Here is a 17,660-nt window from a genome sequence, read left to right as displayed (position 1 = left end):
AAGGTTAATCAACTTTAGACGAAAACTTAAATTTAATTTCGAAACATGTTCTATTCTATCTTTTTTTTATTTATGTTTCTAGCCCTTCTTCCGCAAAAAAAGAAATGTATTTTTTTTTAATCTATCCGTTTAGAAACATTACAGAATCGTACGTAAAAAGAACACAAACAATGATTCTGGTTCTGTAAAAGGATAGCTGATTAGGTATCATCGTTTTTGACGCTAGTCGCTCTAATAATCCTGTTGCTCTGGTACACGTGGTGTAGCCAAGGATTGATAATCGTCTTTAAGCTGCGGTGTACGATCATTGTTATCTTGGGCGGGCAAAACTGACGGAGGTCCCAAATCGTCGAACGATAGCTGCGTGTTGAATTGTTGCTCGCCTGCACCCGCAATATTGTACAGCGACTGGGACGGATCGTACGCCACTCCGCTCACACTGCCTTCATTCGCGTCTGCCGATGATGCACCAACAGTTTCTTCGTGGCTGAAAGAAACGTTCAAGTTGGTCGACGAAGACGACGGTCCAGCGTCGTCATCCTGTGATGATGTTGTTTGCTCCCCGGCTGCAGCAGTACTGTCCTCATCATCGTCGTCACCGTCCCGTCGTACTAGCCCGAGCGAATCGAGCATGCTACGCTCGACAACGCTCGCTTGAGCTGCCTCGACCGTCGAGTATACGGCACCGTAACGATCACATGCGATTAGGTGCCGTGCCAAAGCATACCCGTCGTACGATGAAAAGCCACACCGGCAATGTAGCTCTTGATCCATCATATTGACAGCAGAACGTTTTTCTTTCGTGCTCGTGGCCGTTTGACACGATACAGCATGGTTCACCATCGACGGTAGACAGGCGGTTTGATACGCACACGTTATGCATTGCACTCTTGCTCTGGGGGGGGGGGAAAAATACGACAGAAACATCAATTAGGGAAAGGATCTTCACTACTAAGTGCATTACTACCGCTCACTTACATCATGTGGTTGAACTGGTCAAAATCATTTCCACATTCGCAGCAAATGCTTCCACTCTTCAAATTCAGAACCAATTTAGTAAACCGCTTTACGACGCGATACGTTGAATGTTCTTTGTTGATGGTTACCTTTTTCTGCAAATAAAAAAGAAGCATTAATCACAATACATTTTTAGGAGGATAGAAGAAATGCAAGGATTTAATTTCATACCGTTGGTTTTGGGATCACCGTCGCCGAGCTGGTGACACTTCTCACTGTCTCATCTGCTTTGTTGGGCACATGACCAAATATAGAGTGAAACTTCTGTTCACCCTTGTCCAGGAAGCTGAGGGCACATTTGTTGCAACGTTTCGAGATCGCTTTATCGGTGTGTTTGCGTAAGTGAGCCAAGAACTGGTGCACGTTCTTCATGAGTGGGCCCTCGTCGCCGGTACGATATGCGCAGCATATCTGCAGACAAACAGGACACTGCAACAGGGCCGATCCCTTGTGTTGTTCGTAAAAGTGATCGATAGTTGTTCGCAAAATGGAGCTACGGTAGTCGCAACCACCACACCGGTACGGCATCTCCAGCGGGTGGTGGCTTTTTTGCAGATGTGCCACCAGCACAGACACTGTGCTAAAGCGTTGCTGTGAAGGCACAATATGCACACGAAAGAAATCAGTATCTAACAAGTAATTGAAACATTTACCAGATCTATTCCTACTCACCTCACATATTAGGCAGCTGCACGTCTTGCATAGCAAACTTTTTGTCTCCTGCGGATGGCTTAGCATTTTGTGCTTCTCCTCTTCCTGGTCCGCTACGTGTTCTAGACACGTTCGGCACTGGACAGTGGCGCCACCGTCTGCATTGGAGGCAATAGCGGGACTCGCATGCTGCAATAGATGATCAAGAAGCTCTACGTTGCTTCGGAACGTCAAATCCGGACACTCCGGACACGGTACTGCAAAATCGGTACAAGCCAAAGCCGATTCCTTAAGCTCAGTGCCCCCCGAGCAGCCATAATAGTACGATTCCAACTGCACAGTATAGTCCTTCTTTTCCGTTCGTTTCATTTCTATCTTTTTCACCTGTGAACCAGCTGGGGGCGTGGAAGCGGATGCCGCGGCTCTTTCCTCTTCATTTTTCACCTTTTTGAGGATAATTTTTTTCGGCGCGTTTTGGTGGGTCGGGCTCGGTGTTGCGAGAATCGTATCGTTTGGCGGAGCCTCACTTTTGATGATAGCTACAAGGATTCGATTTGAGAAAATATACAGTAAAAGCAAACAAAACAGTATGAAAAGTTTTCTCTCAAAATAAAGTAAACGTTAGTTTTTCCAAATGCTCCATTATTATGTTAAAATGATCAAAGTTTTGATAAGATTTATTCGATTTTTTAACGCACTCTATTATAGCTCATTGCGTACAAAACTGCCTGCCTGCCTACGCTCTAACGCTTCTTTTTCTTCGAAGTGGTTCATAAGTTTCGGAAAACCTAACATCTGTAAAATCCTGCAGTTTCGCACAAGCCCAACTTTGAAGGAGGAGGAGCTAGTTGTATGAAAACTCGAATGAAGAAACCAAAACTGAAATCCCCTGTCCTGTCCCACCACATCATATCCTCATCACTTCACTCCTATGGTTGGTTCTGCAGAACATAACATTACGTGGTAATTCAATTACTTCGTTACGAACTAAAACTAGCATATCTAGAAGAGAAAGGCGGGCGAGCGCGCGGGTTTGAAAAATGGCGTACAAAAATTTGTCCCTCTACCTCTCTTCAAACTCTACAACGCTGAAAGTAGAAAAGAAAAACATGAAAACAAGAGTCGTGAATACGGGATACAAAAAGTCATCGAAATTACGTTACGGTCTGGCGACAGATACAATAGCGTTTGACGTGATGCACAAATACTCTACAATCTGCCACCAGCAGACAAGGAGTACCAAAATACTGTACAGCCCAATTTCAACGCAATTTACCACTAAGTTCTCTTGTACGATTTTACATTCACCAAACAGTTCGACCCTTGTGAGTCTTGTTTCAATGAACTAGATGTTAAAAAACAAACGGCACTGAAAGAAAATCGAGTTCCTCGCTCACGACCAAGCACTCAATAAGGACAACCAGGAAATGAAATTACAGCATAATACTAATAATACAAGCATTCCCGCTATGGCACGACGTCAACAGTTACCAAAGCATGGTTAAATGTGTTCGCCATTCGCTAGTTCGCTGACGAACAAAGAAAATGCACATTTCAGACCTAATATTTTTACGAGGTAAAATGACTGCCTGCGCAAGACCCTACATGTACATGTACCGCGGATGACCCAAGTGTCAAGTAAACATGTATCAACAATTTACTTAGAAAGGAGCAGCTCAAATAAATCCAGACATTCTACGATTCTCATAGCCTTGGCAAGGACTGACTTTTCAACTGCTGGAAAAATAAATCTCTGAAGCCTACATATAATTGCGAAAATCTTTACACCAAGACAATAGGAGCTACGGTGACTTAAGAAAAAATATAAAATGAAAACAATACTAACATTGATCCTTGGGTTTTCGGCCTCGTTTACCAGGAACTTTGCCCAACGCTGGCATATCGGATACAATTTCCCACTGCTTGAAGGGATCTGCGGCGGCCTGGGGGATGTGAGCAGCAAAGCAAAATAATCAGTATTTTAAAGCTGAGGAAGAACATACGGGTGTTTTGTTTGTGCATATTCGCTTACCTTATGAAGGCGAGTAGTCAAACTTTCCTTTGTTTCAATTTTCGCTTCCTCAGATAAGTGTTTTACTATGTTATCGAATGTTGTGCCGGGGCTGTTGCCATACAGCTCACGCCACACCAGCTCATTCAAGAACTGTTGGATGATTTGTCGAGATAGAAGGGACAAGGTGTTTTGGAACATGCGTGGCACGATGCGCCGCAAATAGTCCATTATATTTGCGTTACTGTTCTTGAGCGTCTGTTCAGAACCGGGAACCTGTATAACGGTTTTGTATCCCATGCTGTTCAGCGTACCTTTGTCCACGGTAAGGTCAGTCAGAATGACGCTATCCTTATGGACCCAATCGCTAAGTGGTTCCAAAATTTTTGAAAACCTCTTCTTGTAGCTTTTTTCGGCGTCCAGCAAGGGCTCCACGGCGCGAAGGCGAAGTATTTTAGCTTCCGGATCTAGCACACCCAACACCTCTACTTTCACCTGACGCTGCTGCCCATCCTGTAAGGAAAGTAAGAAAACGAGTTCGAAATGTTAGCGTGTGGAAAGGCCCGAGGAAAGGCACAAATTGGACGTACCTGCGTAGTTGTTCCCAATGAAATTACTCCGATCTCGATCGATTTTTTGGGACCGCCGAGAAGCTTCATATGTCTACATAATGCCAATGTGCAAACGGACCGTAACAATGTGTACAGACCCTTAAGGTACATGTTATCGACCTTCACCCAGTTTACCACGTTGGATACGTTCGTTTGGCAGGCCCAGTGGTAGATCAGCTTTAAAATTACTGACGGAGGATGAGGTGAACCCTCGAATAGCGAACCGTGGAACACAGACGTGAACCTAGTCGGACAACAATCACTGATCCAAAAGTAGCCACCCGAGTACGGGAATTTGCTCGTGTCGGAATACATGCCCAGCTTCAGTGGCTTGTCGTTATGAATTTGACACGTTTGTTCCGACTTGATTAATCCCTGCTGAATAAGCCATTCCGTAAACTTTGGCGCAGGGTGGACGAGGACATTTTTCACCTTCGCGTCAAGTTGGGGCCGGTCGGTTACCGCTTTGTCGACGACGCGCAACGACGGTCTTGCTAGTACGACGAGTGAAGGGAAAGTTTTACCCTGAATCTTGCTGAAAGATATTTCTCGCGAATCGGCCGTCGGTTTGCCCGAATCATCTTTCGTAAGATCGACCACGGCCGAGGGCTCTGCGGCGGATCGCTTTTTGTCCTTTTCCGCGCCGACTTGCAACCCTCCGATGGAGTTGAATTCGGTGGGTCGTACAGAAATAGCGGCGACCTTTGGTGTTAAACCAGGGGTTTTCGGCGATTTGATCTTCGGATCCGGAGTTTTGACCTTTTCTTCTCTCGTTTTTTTCGCGGGCACGGGCGTCGTTTTCTCTTTCGCCTTTTGTTTCATGCGCTTCGCTAGTGGGATATAATCTTCATCGGGATCGTCAGAGGCAATATCAACCACGGGCTCGGGGTTTTCTCCGGCCGGCGAATCCGCCTTTCGACTCCGACGCCGGAAACTTGCTGAAGGCTCTGGGGAAGATGAACTGCCCAGCGGTGCAAGTGCCGGCGGCATTGAAGGCATTTTCTTGCGCGACAATGCAGTGACCGGTTTGGAAATTTGTTCCAATCCCGGTACCGGTCCCAATACCTGATAAGCGGTAAACACCTGTCCGGCAAATATGTTCTTCCCGCCAGTTTCCTGAACAATCTCTTTCAGCTTGTTCCGTACTTCATGGTGCTCTTTTTCTGCTTTTTCGTAGGCGGCTGTCTGTGCCGGGCTCAGCTCATCCCGCCAGCATTCTAGATGCAGTGTTACCCCTGCGACAGGCGCCATTTTTGTTTTAGACATCCACACGAAGCGAAAGACACAGTGGTCTATTATTCCAAGATTATGCTACTAACTATTATCTCACATAAGCCGCTATGCTCCTAGATGGCGAGTATTACATTCCGAAACAGTTTTTTCTATACAGCGAGTGCTATAATTATTTTCGTCCACGTTAAAATGTAGTTTAGTTTTCAGCTATGCAAACAACGCACCAACACCGCTCGCGTTACTTTGACCGTGTTGCCAGACCCTGCTTTTCTATGCTGGAAGCTGTCAAGCTTCCGATGCTGTCAGATGTATGTTTTCCTTTTTGCACCGTTCCAAGCACATCATACCTCTGTCCATTTGTGCACGATTACACACCGGCGATTTTTCCTTTTACAAAATGTTCCATATCATCAAACGAGGCATCTCTACCACGGCATCCTTGTCGGGGAAGAAGAATTTTCGAAAATTTTTGCTGTATAACAAACGGGGAACGCGCATCTTCAAACAACAACGTGCTGCCAATCCGGACCTTTACCCGGATATGCCAATCGACAAGCGAGGTGTGCGTGATACAGGCGTAACCATCGACGGCAACTTTGTTGAAATAGCGGAAAAGATTCCGGAGCTGATTGTCCCCAACATGGAAGGATGTAAATTCAAGCCATATGTCTCGTACAAAGCGCCTAATGTTGTGCAGTCGGAATTCACCAGCCAGGACCTGTTCAATTCGGTGTATGCCCAAAAGATCATAGATGATTGGAAGTCCGGAAAGTTGAACGACGATGGAAGCCCGATGGAACCGTCGGCCGAAGAAATGCAGTCAGCTGAAGAAGCATGGATTAAAGCAAGAAAAACTGGATCGGACATATTTTAAATGCTTTGGTGCATGTGCAATTAGTGAATAAAATACTATTTATTAGGTAGTTCCAAATATCATGTTTCTCATTTCACTTAGGTTATTGTTTGGCGCAAAAGGTAGAGTTTTTTAACCCATCGAGCCATTCGCTCACTGTCGTCGCTTCCAAAAAACTGAAAAATATTGAAAATAATTGTAAAATTGTTATACGCATTTTAGTGATTTATGAAACATTTTCAGTACCCACCGTACTGTGAAACAAGGGATCTTCAGCTGGTACCGTGCTTTCATTCGTGGGCACTTTTATCGTTTGTTCCTCCAGGTTTATCACGATGCTGCTTGCTGCAGGCCCAGGGGCCACTGCCTTTCTACTGGATACAAAGCTTTGTGGGACAAACTCGTCGGCATTCAGTTCGTCTAGTTTCGTAGCTTTGTTCAATGGATCATCGCACGCGTCCGATAATGACTTAAAAGTGTAGGTTTTTTCCAAACTTTCTTTGTTGACTTGTACGGGGGGCGAAGGATTTTTAGGGCTACGAGATGATTTCGACACGCTATCGCTGCGACTTTTGCTACTGCTGCTACTGCTGCTGCTACTGCTGGAGCTAGATGTCGATGAAGAGCTGGAGCTGCTGGACGATCGGCGGTACCGAGCACGATCAGGAGATTTCCGTTCGCGATACTTGTTCCGGGAAGCGGATCTCTTGCGCGTTCTGTCTCTATAACTTCTATCTCTTGATCTATCACGATACGAAGCCTTTTTGACTCGATGATACGCTGATGAGGATGCTACGGATCGGCTTTTTGACCGTTCCCGGCGTCTGCTTTTGTCGCTGTCCCTTCTACGATACTTATCATAGTCCCGTGACTTTGATCTCGATCGGCGTCTGGAAGATTTGGCGCTATGGCTTGATTTTTTGGATCGTGACGGGGAACGTGAGTAAGAACGACGAGGCATCTTTCCACTTTTTTCAGAATTAGTCCGCCGCCAGCACGTTACAGAGCTGAAATTCAAGAGAGCTTTGTTTAATTTAGTGGTATTTGTTTTCTACCTAATTTTTTTTAACAAATATGACACGAACGGTGTAATAGGTTAATATTTATCCGGCACCTAGCATCCTAGCGGCAACCATCAGCAGCAGCGTAAATATATACAGATCGTCCCCGAGATACGCGGTAAATGTTATATTCGGATTCGGTGATAAAGTATGTTCCCGAGTTACGCAATGCTCGACTTACGCAGATACGCGGTTTTCTAAATTTGATGGATCACAGCCAGAAATATCAGAATATTCTGCACGAAACGTATACAATAAATGATAAAGGGAATACAAGCAATAAATATAATCAAAAATACCGAGTACATGTATTTTAGCCGAAAAACATAGAATTAGATTATTGCGGATTCCACGGTAACGCATAAACTGCGTATCGCGGGAACAGACTGTACACAGATTTTTCTCGATCCACATTCATAGCGTATCTCGAGGACAGCCTGCACAAGATCTATAAAAAAAACATATCTGGCAGCACTGGTCACCCATTTCGAACAATGGGAAACCCGCCACAGCATGTGTTTCGCGTTAATTTTTTATTTTGAAATCATTTTAATTAATTGTTATTTTTCCTGCATCGAAAGCAACAATGAATTATTAAAATTTAAAAACTCTATTATGCTGAATGAATTCGAGAATAGTTCCCTGAATATAAAATGCTGACGCTTCACATCACGCTGATTTGATTGTTAAAAACTGCCACAGTCCAATTTTCTTGCACGTCTTCAACTCATTCGGCTATAGCCAGTGGTGTAGCAGAAAGCTTGGATTCAAGAGAAAAATATCGTGCTGGGGTTTGATAAATTTGTGTGCTAGAGTTTCTTTACTTCCTGCGGTACCAGAGCATAGTAAGTGCAAAAAGAGAATAATTAATTATATGATTTGCGACTTTGTGTAAATTATAGTTGAGTGACAACATGATTACGTTTTTCTTGGCGCGCGTCAAGCCGAAGCATCAATTTTACGGTGCCAAAGCGAAGCTTGCAAGAGCGAGAGAGCGAAAACAAAATGGTGCGCGCTTGTTTTTGACGGCGGCTTGCGTCTTGTGAAAAAGTATAAATTTTGCAGAATATTTTGCTCCAGCAGTGTAAAATGATAACACAGTCCTTTGTGTGAATCTATCCCAATACGGTGTGATATTAACCGGTCGAAAGATAAACCGATATTGCAGTGAAAATAGGTGACAAATTTTAACACCCCAACACATGCACACCACGCTGTGGTTTTTTTTTTGTTGTTTTAACATAAGTATCAATGAATGTTAGCTGAAAACTTGCGGCCAAATTCGACGGTCCGTAAACCCTTTCTAACTAAATTTTGAAGTGGAATCGACTAAAGAAAGTTTGCGACAGCTTTCGTTTTAAAAAAATCCCGTGGTGCTAAGCATCGTAAAAGGCGGGAGTTTATAGTGGGAGCAGCGTAATGTGCAAACGCAAAAAGGAGACTGTCTCTTTCCTCCACCCTCCAAAACTGTTGGCATCTCTGTGATATTCATACTGGCCCTTTTCCTTTGAATTTTCCTAATGATTATGTGCTTTTCACTACACCTATTATTTTTTTCACTTTTGTTAGAACTTGTCGGACATTTCTTACAAATTATTATATTTATTCACGCATACATTAAGTGCTAACTAAATGCTACGATTGCAGGCTAGTTCGGGGATCGTGCTGATATCGCTAGCCAGAAAGTAACCTGTGTTCAGGACAAGAAGTGGACCAGTTCTGAACACGAAGAGATGGAAGAAGAACATCGAGAAGAAAATGACTCCAACCCAAATTCTGCAACTGGGGATGCCAAGGACGATACCGAAAACGAGGAAAAATCCCCCGACGATGTGATGAGTGATGAAAAAGAAAATGCCACAGCGGACTCTAAGGAAGTGGCGGGCAAAGAAGCGGAAGAGCATGAGCAGCCGACAGCACAAGAGACGAACGAAAACCCGAATATTGAAGAATTGGCATCAGACTGTTCAAATGCAGAACCTAGTGCAGCTCAGAGCGAGCCGGTCATTAGCGAAGCAGTAAGCGAAAGAATGGACGTAGATGATGCTGGGAAAGAAGATGTTCCTGCTGAAGCAAAGGAGCCTTTGCACGAGGAAGCTTCGGCGGTAGCGGAGCGGCCAGTAAGCTGCAAACCAGACGATAAAGATGATGGTGAAAGTGAAAAATATGACAGCGCGGTGGAAGAAATGGAAACCGATCAGCCAGGGGATCAGGATCAGAATCCGACTGAAGAATCGGAATCGAAAAAACCAGTAGCTGCTAACACTACTTCCGTCGACGATCCAATGAAAGTGGATGAAGAGCATGAACATCAGCAGCAAGTAGTGAAACCGCTAGACGATGTAAGCAACACATCGTCTCACTTGCAGGACATAGAAGTTACGAATGTGGATGAAAGTGATCACACGAGGGGCGACGATATGCCCGAAGGAGATCGTTCAATTGATCCTTCTACAGCGGAAGATCCGTTCGATCAGCTTCGGCATGCATCAACTGATGACATCAGTCATGGTGATAAGGATAACCAAAATGAAACGGCAACAGAGATGGAAGGAGTTGATAAACAAGAACTACCAGATGAACACCCTGAAGGTGGTGACAATGATACGGCGGATAAGGGCAACGATGAAGGTGAAAACGATGACGAGCATGGTGCGAATGAGACACTGCAGAGTGCAGCGACAAGTATTGCAGAAGAAAACACGGTTGACGAATCGGCAAAAGATACAGTGGGAGAGGAGCAAACGGTGGAAGATGAATCGAACGCGATCGTAGAGGAAGAAAGAGGAGGTGAGAATGAAAACATTTGTTTATTGCCTGACGACGAGAGGGCGATATCCGATGAAGATAATCAACGTGCCATGGAGCAAGAGGAGGCTGCCGCAGAGCAGCAGTCCTTGGCAGCTGAACGTGACGAGGCCGAGGCAGAGGCTGCAGTCCGAGCAGAAGGTTCTGCAGCGAGGGGTGCAGAGCACGAAGGTGAAGTGGAAGAAGGACCTGACGGGTTTACTCCACCGGCAGAACGGGAAGCTGCAGAAGGGCAGGATCCTCAGCCTGCGACGGTGGAGCAGGCGGAGGAGATGGAGGTGGATCTAACTTCTACCTCAACAGAAGAACTTCCCACTAGAGACAATCAAATTCGAGAGCTTGCAACAATATTGGAATCGGAGACATGTATGCAGTGCAAAAAGGATCCGACGCCCTGTCTGTACATGCTGACATGCGATGCAGCGAGTGAGGAAACTGCCCAGAAGTACATTTGTTCGTTCGATTGTGTTCAGCGTCTTCGCACGGATCAGCCGGGTAAGTTTGAGCTGATACAGCGTCGGGTGACAATTGTGCCCATTCTGGAACGTCAGGAAACGTGCGCCCGATGTGGCGAGCAGCAATTGTGCAAGTACCGCTACAAGCTGGACGATGCTACGTACACTTACCTTTGTGATCTGAAATGCGTCGAACATTTGACGGCGATCAATAGTGAGAAGTACAGTTTGATGCGGAAACGGTACAACATCGAGGAAAAATCGCTGGCACAGGAGGAAGACAAACGTTGCGTACAGTGTGGTGACACGAAACCATGTCAGTTTGGATTCAAGCAGGACGAGGACGAGATGCACGTTTGCAGCGATTGTGTTAACCTCTTGATGACGGAACATCCGGACCTATTCCGATTGCATCGTCGCCGGTCGGTACGGGTACGCAATCTCGTCAAAGAAAGTGCTATTGGTAGCGGCAGTGCTGGAAGCGGTGCGAATGCTTCGTCTGAAGTGGTGAAATTTACTGCTCGCACCGAAGAAGAAGCCGAAGCAGCCCGTATTGAGCGCGAGGCATCGTTCCTGCGTACCTGTCACGAATGCCACAAGACGCTACAGATTCTTTCGAGCAGGTGGTTGCAATGGGAAACGATGGAATTTTGTGATGAGAAATGTCTCGGAGCCTACCAAACATCGAACGGATCACACTGCGTCCAGTGCCGACAGGTAGTGTCTGTGAATAGTATGGGCAAGTTTTGCGTACGGTTTGGATTCAGCATTTGCCAGTTCTGCAGCGCAAGATGTTTGGAAGAGTATAAAAAGGTTCTCAAATCCTGCTCGTACTGTCAGCAAAGCATTACCAAGCACAACAAGGGCTATGAGTTTCGGGTGGCTCGTGCCGGCGAACCAGGTGTATTGAAGGATTTCTGCAGCACCCTATGCCACAAGATGTACCAGGCTTGCTTGAATCCGACCCTGAAACACAAGCGCCACGTGTGCGCTGTATGCAACCACGAAAAGATGACTAAGGTTATCGTCCACCTGGAAGGGCGGGAGCACTACTTCTGCAGCACACCGTGCTTCTCTGCTTTTAAATTTGTGAACAACGTTAACCCCGATGAGTGCGCAATGTGCAAGGATTTCTTTGAACGAAAGTCGTCCGCAGCCTACACCATCTACAGACAGGGTGAAGCGTCTCATCTGGATCCGTTGGCGTTCTGTACTAAGATGTGCTTGAATCTGTATATTTCAACAAATCGCGAGATAGTGCCCTGCAATTGGTGTAAGGTGAAAAAGTATACTTTTGACATGATCTTACGCCCCTCTACGATGGAACGACATTGTTCGCTGCACTGTTTAACCCTCTGCGAGGTGTCCACAAGCGTGAAGCTGACCCCGTGCGATCACTGTCGCCTAGTCAGAACGGCTCAATACGAGCTAAATATGACTGATTCGAGTTTGCGTATATTTTGCACGTACCAATGTCTCATGAAATTCCAGAGCCAGTTTAACAAATCGCAACCCATCGATCCTTCAATTCCTGTTCCCATGGGAATTCCGAAGAGAATTCCTAGAGCGACAACTACGGCAACGATTTCACACTCCAACACTGCAGCTCAAGTCAGTGCAACAAAAATGGCTCTAACCAGTGCCCGAACTACAGCCGATACCACATCAACGCCAAACATTACGACCCCTACACCGCGGCCCAGAGGACGTCCACCGAAATCTGCAGCAACGCAAGCGAGCTCGACGAATAGCGGCAAAAATGGCAATGTTGGTTCCGCCGGATCAAACCTTCCCGTAATCACCTCAGTGCACTCGCTGGCTGGCGCTATGAACAATCGAGGCACACGTTCAAAAGGTGGTCAGATGAATTTGAATCAAAAAAATTGGCCAGAGCTGCGCGTAGCTCTAGAGCCACTCACGAATATTCCTCCTTCGGGAAGGGTGGCGCTCAGCAGTATTCTGCCCAATATCAATGCACGAACGGAAATATCCTTGTCATCAGCTTCACCAACTGTAGGTTCAAGCAGCAAAAATGCCTCCGTCACTACATCAGCACAAACATCCACTTTCACGCCACCGCCCGAAACGGATTCTTTGCCAGCTTCTGATCCTGAACCTACAGTAGCTGCTCCTCCGCCCGCACCGACCACGGTGACGGTAACGAAAGTCGAAACGCACACCCAGATCGTAACGATTCCGCCAACTCCAACGCAAGTGGCGAATGCTTCCACCATGTGTAAGCCAATACAGCTGACCAAGAGCGTTTCCTGTCGACCGATTCAGTGTAACGTTGGTTGTCAAACAGATGACTGGCTGCAGCGTAAGCTCGTGATCCCGATACCGGTGCCGATTTATGTGCCTGTACCGATGTTCATGTACTCTATGCCGACGCCTGTTCCAGTTCCGATTCCGCTGCCAATACCTGTTCCGGTGTTTGTACCGACAACCCGAAACTCGGCTAATGGCATTATGAAGGAGATCAAGAAGATTCAAGACAAAATGCCCACCGATCCTTATGAGGCGGAACTGCTCATGATGGCCGAAATGGTGGCGGGAGATAAGAAGAAAGACGATAGTGATTCCGATTCCGACGACGGTGGCGTTGTCGGTGATGATCAGTACACAACAACGGAAGCGGTAGTTGCAAGCGATGGCATGGAGCATAACACTTCATTTAGTGAGGATCTTGTGCAGATGGCTCTGAAAATGGCTTCGAACGATTTTACGGAATCTCAGGTCGACTTGGAGTCGGCTATGCAGGCCAATACGATCACTCAGCAGCAGCAACAGCACCACGGGTATGAAGATTTACAACAGCATCACCACCAACAGCAACAGCTACTATTGCTGGAACAGCAAAGACAGGTCGCCACGCCTGTTGTGCAGCGAGGTCGCAAGCGCGGCTCGAATGTATCACAGCGCGCCGGCACTGTGGTAAATAACAACACGCAACAGTTAAGCTTAACCCCTACATCTAAGCGCATCAAGCGAGAACAGCTGAATGAACCATCGCCCGAACCGGTGAATCGGGTGGTAGAGCCGGTAGAGAAACCCGACGCCAACATGTGTCTCAAGTACACGTTCGGAGTAAACGCCTGGAAGCAATGGGTAGTGACAAAGAATGCCGACCTGGAGAAAAGCTCTATCCGTCGGAAACCGTTCAAATCGGACATCCTGCAGCTGACCGCAGACGAACTTAATTACTCGCTATGCTTGTTCGTAAATGAAGTGAGGAAACCGAACGGCACCGAGTACGCTCCGGATACGATTTACTATCTCGTGCTTGGTAAGTTTACAAATTTTGCTGTTTCAAAAATGTCAGTGGTCTCACAAATGCGCCATTGTTGATTGGATCGTTGCAGGAATTCAACAATATTTGTTCCAGAACAGAAGGGTTGAAAACATTTTCACCGATCCATACTATGAGCGGTTCACCGATTGTTTGGATGAGGTTGCCAAAAAATTTTCCATGCTTTATAACGACTCTCGTAAGTACTCTATTGTACGAATGATTTCCATGTTGTAGCACTAAATTGTGATCAATTGACATCGTCGTTTGCAGAGTTTATTGTAACGCGCGTGGAGGAAGAGCATCTATGGGAGTGCAAACAGCTTGGAGCACATTCGCCGCATGTATTGCTTAGCACGCTAATGTTTTTCAATACGAAGCATTTCAATTTGGTCGTAAGTATCAGCGTGCTATTGAATAACGTATTTTTCCATTGTTTATAACATAATATGAATTGTGTATCACTTTAGTCCGTGGAAGAACACATGGAACTTAGCTTTTCGCATATCATGAAGCACTGGAAAAGGACACCCCAACAAGGGACGAAATCGACGGCGACAAGGAATGTTTTGCTTCGCTTTTATCCGCCGCAGTCGTCGCTTGGTAAGTGAAAGTGAAAATAGTGTTTTCGCTGTCATTCTTCCTGATTATTGTCAATTGTTCTTTTTATATGTAGCAAACAATACGCGAAAGAAAAAGGTCTATGAACAGCAAGAAAATGAAGAAAATCCGCTGAGGTGTCCAGTGAAACTATATGAATTTTATCTATCTAAATGGTAAGAACCAAAGTCAGCCAACGAGCGAGTTTTATAAATGAAATCAAATTGTGTATATGCTTGTCTCTGTTGCAGCCCCGAGAGCGTAAAAACACGCAATGACGTATTCTATCTGCAACCGGAACGATCCTGCGTTCCAGACTCTCCGGTGTGGTACTCTACGCAACCGCTAAGTAAAGAGGCGCTCACAAAAATGCTGCATAGAGTAAAGATGGTGAAAGAAATCAACATTGCTTTGCTCACCAGCTAATGAAACGAAGGCTGCACGATAAAGCAGCAGCAGCAGCAGCAGCAGCAGAAGCAGCAATCCCTTTCAGATGGAACTGATGCTGAGGGTGTTACTGGTCGATATTTAAATTCTTTGAGTTTAACATCCAGCTGTGTACATGGTTCATTGTCTCCAGATACTTCCGGAACATATGACAGATCATTAGTGAACAACAGAACATTGGTTAACATTGTTCCTAGCAACACAAGCATATTTCCTCCACCACCTCCTGACTACAATTGCTATTACAATGTTCGTGAAAGACATTAATCCCTTCACAGTTTTACCCATGTCTTACTCGGGCGCGCAAAGTGCTTTCGGTACACTGTTGTTTTGCCCGAGTGAGACTCGGGCAGATTTTGCATCGTCCGTTTTTGTTTTCTGTTTTTCACTGCGCTATATTTGTTTGGAACGAAGGTGTGTTGAAAACATGTTAGTACATGTGTTGGTATGTAAAATATACCAGTCGATACAATTTAACCCTTTTTTATGCATGTTCTTTCCGTTTGCCTCGCGATAGAGGACTACTTTATTTCTACTGAAAACTAGTATAGATGCTTGCTTTTAAATCATCATTTAGTGTCTAAAATTATTTCTTTAAAATCATAATTTTCCCAGCACGTTTAAACCATAAACTGTACAGAAATAAGAACAAATGATGTGACAAATGGCGAGACAGTACTGTGAAGGGGCTAATAAGGAGGTTACTAGTTTATGATGCGTATGAATCTGTGCCAAGCACGGGTGCTATTCACGGTAAACGGCAAGCACAGCTCACACGGAGTTTGTCATTTCAGTAATGTAGGGTTATCGTTTTGTTGTGTGCCGTTGCCTTCTTGCACCAGATAAGATTGGCCAGCACATATTAGGTACGTAATAGCGAAGAGTTTGTTGAACACGTCTATTTTTCTTGAGTTTTTCCTTGTGTGTAAGCAAGCGTGAAGTCCATCTAGTTTTTAAACAGAGACTCTATTACAGTTAGAACATATTACGGTCGACTGTTTGTACATAAGTGTACAATCGAAACGCAAAACAGCCAAGCCGCTTGAAATTCTGGATGAAGGTGTAGAGCATCAAGTGCATTCGAGGGTGTTGATTTTACTTAGGAATCGTAGGAAACATTAGATGCCACATAATTACAAACACTTACGAACATGCAAAGGCTAAGGTATGATAAAATAAGAACAATATTCATTTCGTAATCAATCATCCGTTGTGTTTTATTCTCTATGGCTATACTCTACATTTCTTCAACTGCCAGTGCACGCACATGCAAGCTAAATGAACGAGAAATTATGCAAGCTTGGTAGGTTTCACAAACGTGCGCTTCCGTTTCATCTTTTTCCTTGCTAGCTCTAGCGAATGGAGCTGCGAATAGATTTCGGTGAAAATCTCTTTCTGTTCCTCTTCCGGTATAGAGCGACGATACTCTTTCATGAGGTCGTACTTCTCCCACGGCGTTGCAACTGCTTCCGCCTTTCGCCGTCTTCGTTCATTTGTGTGCTCTTCTATGTTGGCCACCCCCTGCAGGTTGTGTCTTTCCCAGCGAGCATACCACGGCCTTGGTTTGAGCACCACCTTCACATCATTTACGGGCACCGGAGACCCTTCGGGCAAGATTTCCGGTTCCATGTTTACGTCAAACGTGCTGTATTCGTCCAGTGCATCGCGCAAATAGAGCAAATTGTCATCCAATCGCTTCTCTAGCCGTAGCACCTCGATCTTTTGCAACGTAGGATCGTACAGATCGTAACTAATCTCTATACCCTGATGATCGATAACGTTGCGCAAAATGAACCTCGCCCGTAAACCACATTTCTCCCTCAGGATGCAGATACCTACGAAACGCGCCGTTTTGTTTTCCGCATGCGGGTCTGACGAAGTGACGGCAACCACGGATCCTACGTAAAACTCCGGAATGTCGATGTTGGCGCGTCTGTCCAACATATCCTTGCGCTCGAGTTTCTCGCGCACCGAGTTACGCCATTCGACTTTTGGATCCGGCAGAAACTCCTGATACACATATCTATAGTTGGGCGGGATTATAGATTTGCGTTCGGTCGGAGCATTGCCACTGGCGGAGGTTGCTTTCGGTGCAGATGCTGATGCTGGAGCCAGCTTGGTTGAATAACACCTCGTTGCAGTTGCCGGCGTACCCTCTGCAAGAAGAGAAAAACATGTATCGTTGCTAGGCGTTCGTTTGCATTGTTTGGTGTGAATGTGTTGGGTAGCTCACCTGTACATAATGATTTCAAAAACCATATACTTCTTGCCGCCGCATTGCTCTTGCTGAGGTAATTCATTATTGTGTTTCGATTGCAAGCACACCTATTCGCAAGATGTAGAGTTCTATCTTTTGATGTGGGAAAATCTGTTTTGGATATGATTTTCGCCTCCGTTTGTCAAAGTCAAAGTTGATGGAACTCGCTAAGTTTATGGTGCAGCGTTGGAAAGCAACAGAGCGCTACACGTTTATCGGCAAAAGGGCATTGGTTTATTGCCGAAGAGAATGTGCACAATACTTTGTTATGCGTCTTGAATCATTTTAGTGATGGTAAATCCACAATATTACTAAGGAAAGATAATACATTGCCTTTTTTTGTTCACGATGGCTGTGTGAAGCCGCC

General features: G+C 45.5%; 5 protein-coding genes across 7 annotated transcripts; 2 read left to right on the top strand and 3 right to left on the bottom strand.

Annotated features, from left to right (window-relative positions):
- Nucleotides 1-31: 31 nt before the first annotated feature.
- Nucleotides 32-5,800, bottom strand: LOC120949746 (uncharacterized). Its single transcript, XM_040367236.2, has 7 exons — nt 4,270-5,800; nt 3,701-4,192; nt 3,515-3,611; nt 1,690-2,207; nt 1,189-1,608; nt 979-1,112; nt 32-895 (listed from the first exon to the last, which is right to left on the bottom strand). Exons 1-7 carry the CDS (start codon nt 5,554-5,556, stop codon nt 232-234), a joined length of 3,612 nt encoding a protein of 1,203 aa, XP_040223170.2. The 5' UTR covers nt 5,557-5,800; the 3' UTR covers nt 32-231.
- Nucleotides 5,801-5,824: 24 nt separating this feature from the next.
- Nucleotides 5,825-6,454, top strand: LOC120949758 (39S ribosomal protein L41, mitochondrial). Its single transcript, XM_040367252.2, has one exon. It carries the CDS (start codon nt 5,834-5,836, stop codon nt 6,395-6,397), a length of 564 nt encoding a protein of 187 aa, XP_040223186.2. The 5' UTR covers nt 5,825-5,833; the 3' UTR covers nt 6,398-6,454.
- LOC120949756 (serine/threonine-protein kinase fray2-like) lies at nt 6,418-7,560 on the bottom strand. The gene is made up of 3 exons (XM_040367249.2): nt 7,462-7,560; nt 6,627-7,383; nt 6,418-6,552 (listed from the first exon to the last, which is right to left on the bottom strand). Exons 2-3 carry the CDS (start codon nt 7,335-7,337, stop codon nt 6,475-6,477), a joined length of 789 nt encoding a protein of 262 aa, XP_040223183.2. The 5' UTR covers nt 7,338-7,383; nt 7,462-7,560; the 3' UTR covers nt 6,418-6,474.
- Nucleotides 7,561-8,148: 588 nt separating this feature from the next.
- Nucleotides 8,149-16,242, top strand: LOC120961570 (zinc finger MYM-type protein 4). Of its 3 annotated transcripts, none has more exons than XM_040385360.2 (7): nt 8,149-8,282; nt 9,085-13,986; nt 14,063-14,188; nt 14,263-14,384; nt 14,460-14,592; nt 14,666-14,765; nt 14,841-16,242. In XM_040385360.2, exons 2-7 carry the CDS (start codon nt 9,171-9,173, stop codon nt 15,013-15,015), a joined length of 5,472 nt encoding a protein of 1,823 aa, XP_040241294.2. In that variant the 5' UTR covers nt 8,149-8,282; nt 9,085-9,170; the 3' UTR covers nt 15,016-16,242. The 3 variants fall into 3 exon arrangements, with proteins under 3 accessions (XP_040241294.2, XP_040241296.2, XP_040241295.2); XM_040385362.2 differs by lacking the exon at nt 8,149-8,282 and adding an exon at nt 8,403-8,487; XM_040385361.2 differs by lacking the exon at nt 8,149-8,282 and adding an exon at nt 8,494-8,614.
- Nucleotides 16,228-17,612, bottom strand: LOC120961578 (39S ribosomal protein L19, mitochondrial). The gene is made up of 2 exons (XM_040385378.2): nt 17,270-17,612; nt 16,228-17,192 (listed from the first exon to the last, which is right to left on the bottom strand). The coding sequence occupies exons 1-2, from the start codon at nt 17,334-17,336 to the stop codon at nt 16,327-16,329; spliced, it is 933 nt and encodes a 310-aa protein (XP_040241312.2). The 5' UTR covers nt 17,337-17,612; the 3' UTR covers nt 16,228-16,326.
- Between the last annotated feature and the right edge of the window lie 48 nt (nt 17,613-17,660).

The sequence above is a fragment of the Anopheles coluzzii genome, chromosome 2 (assembly GCF_943734685.1).
Source record: "Anopheles coluzzii chromosome 2, AcolN3, whole genome shotgun sequence".
NCBI classification, from domain to species: Eukaryota; Metazoa; Arthropoda; class Insecta; order Diptera; family Culicidae; genus Anopheles; species Anopheles coluzzii.
This window is presented reverse-complemented; position numbering and strand designations above follow the sequence as displayed.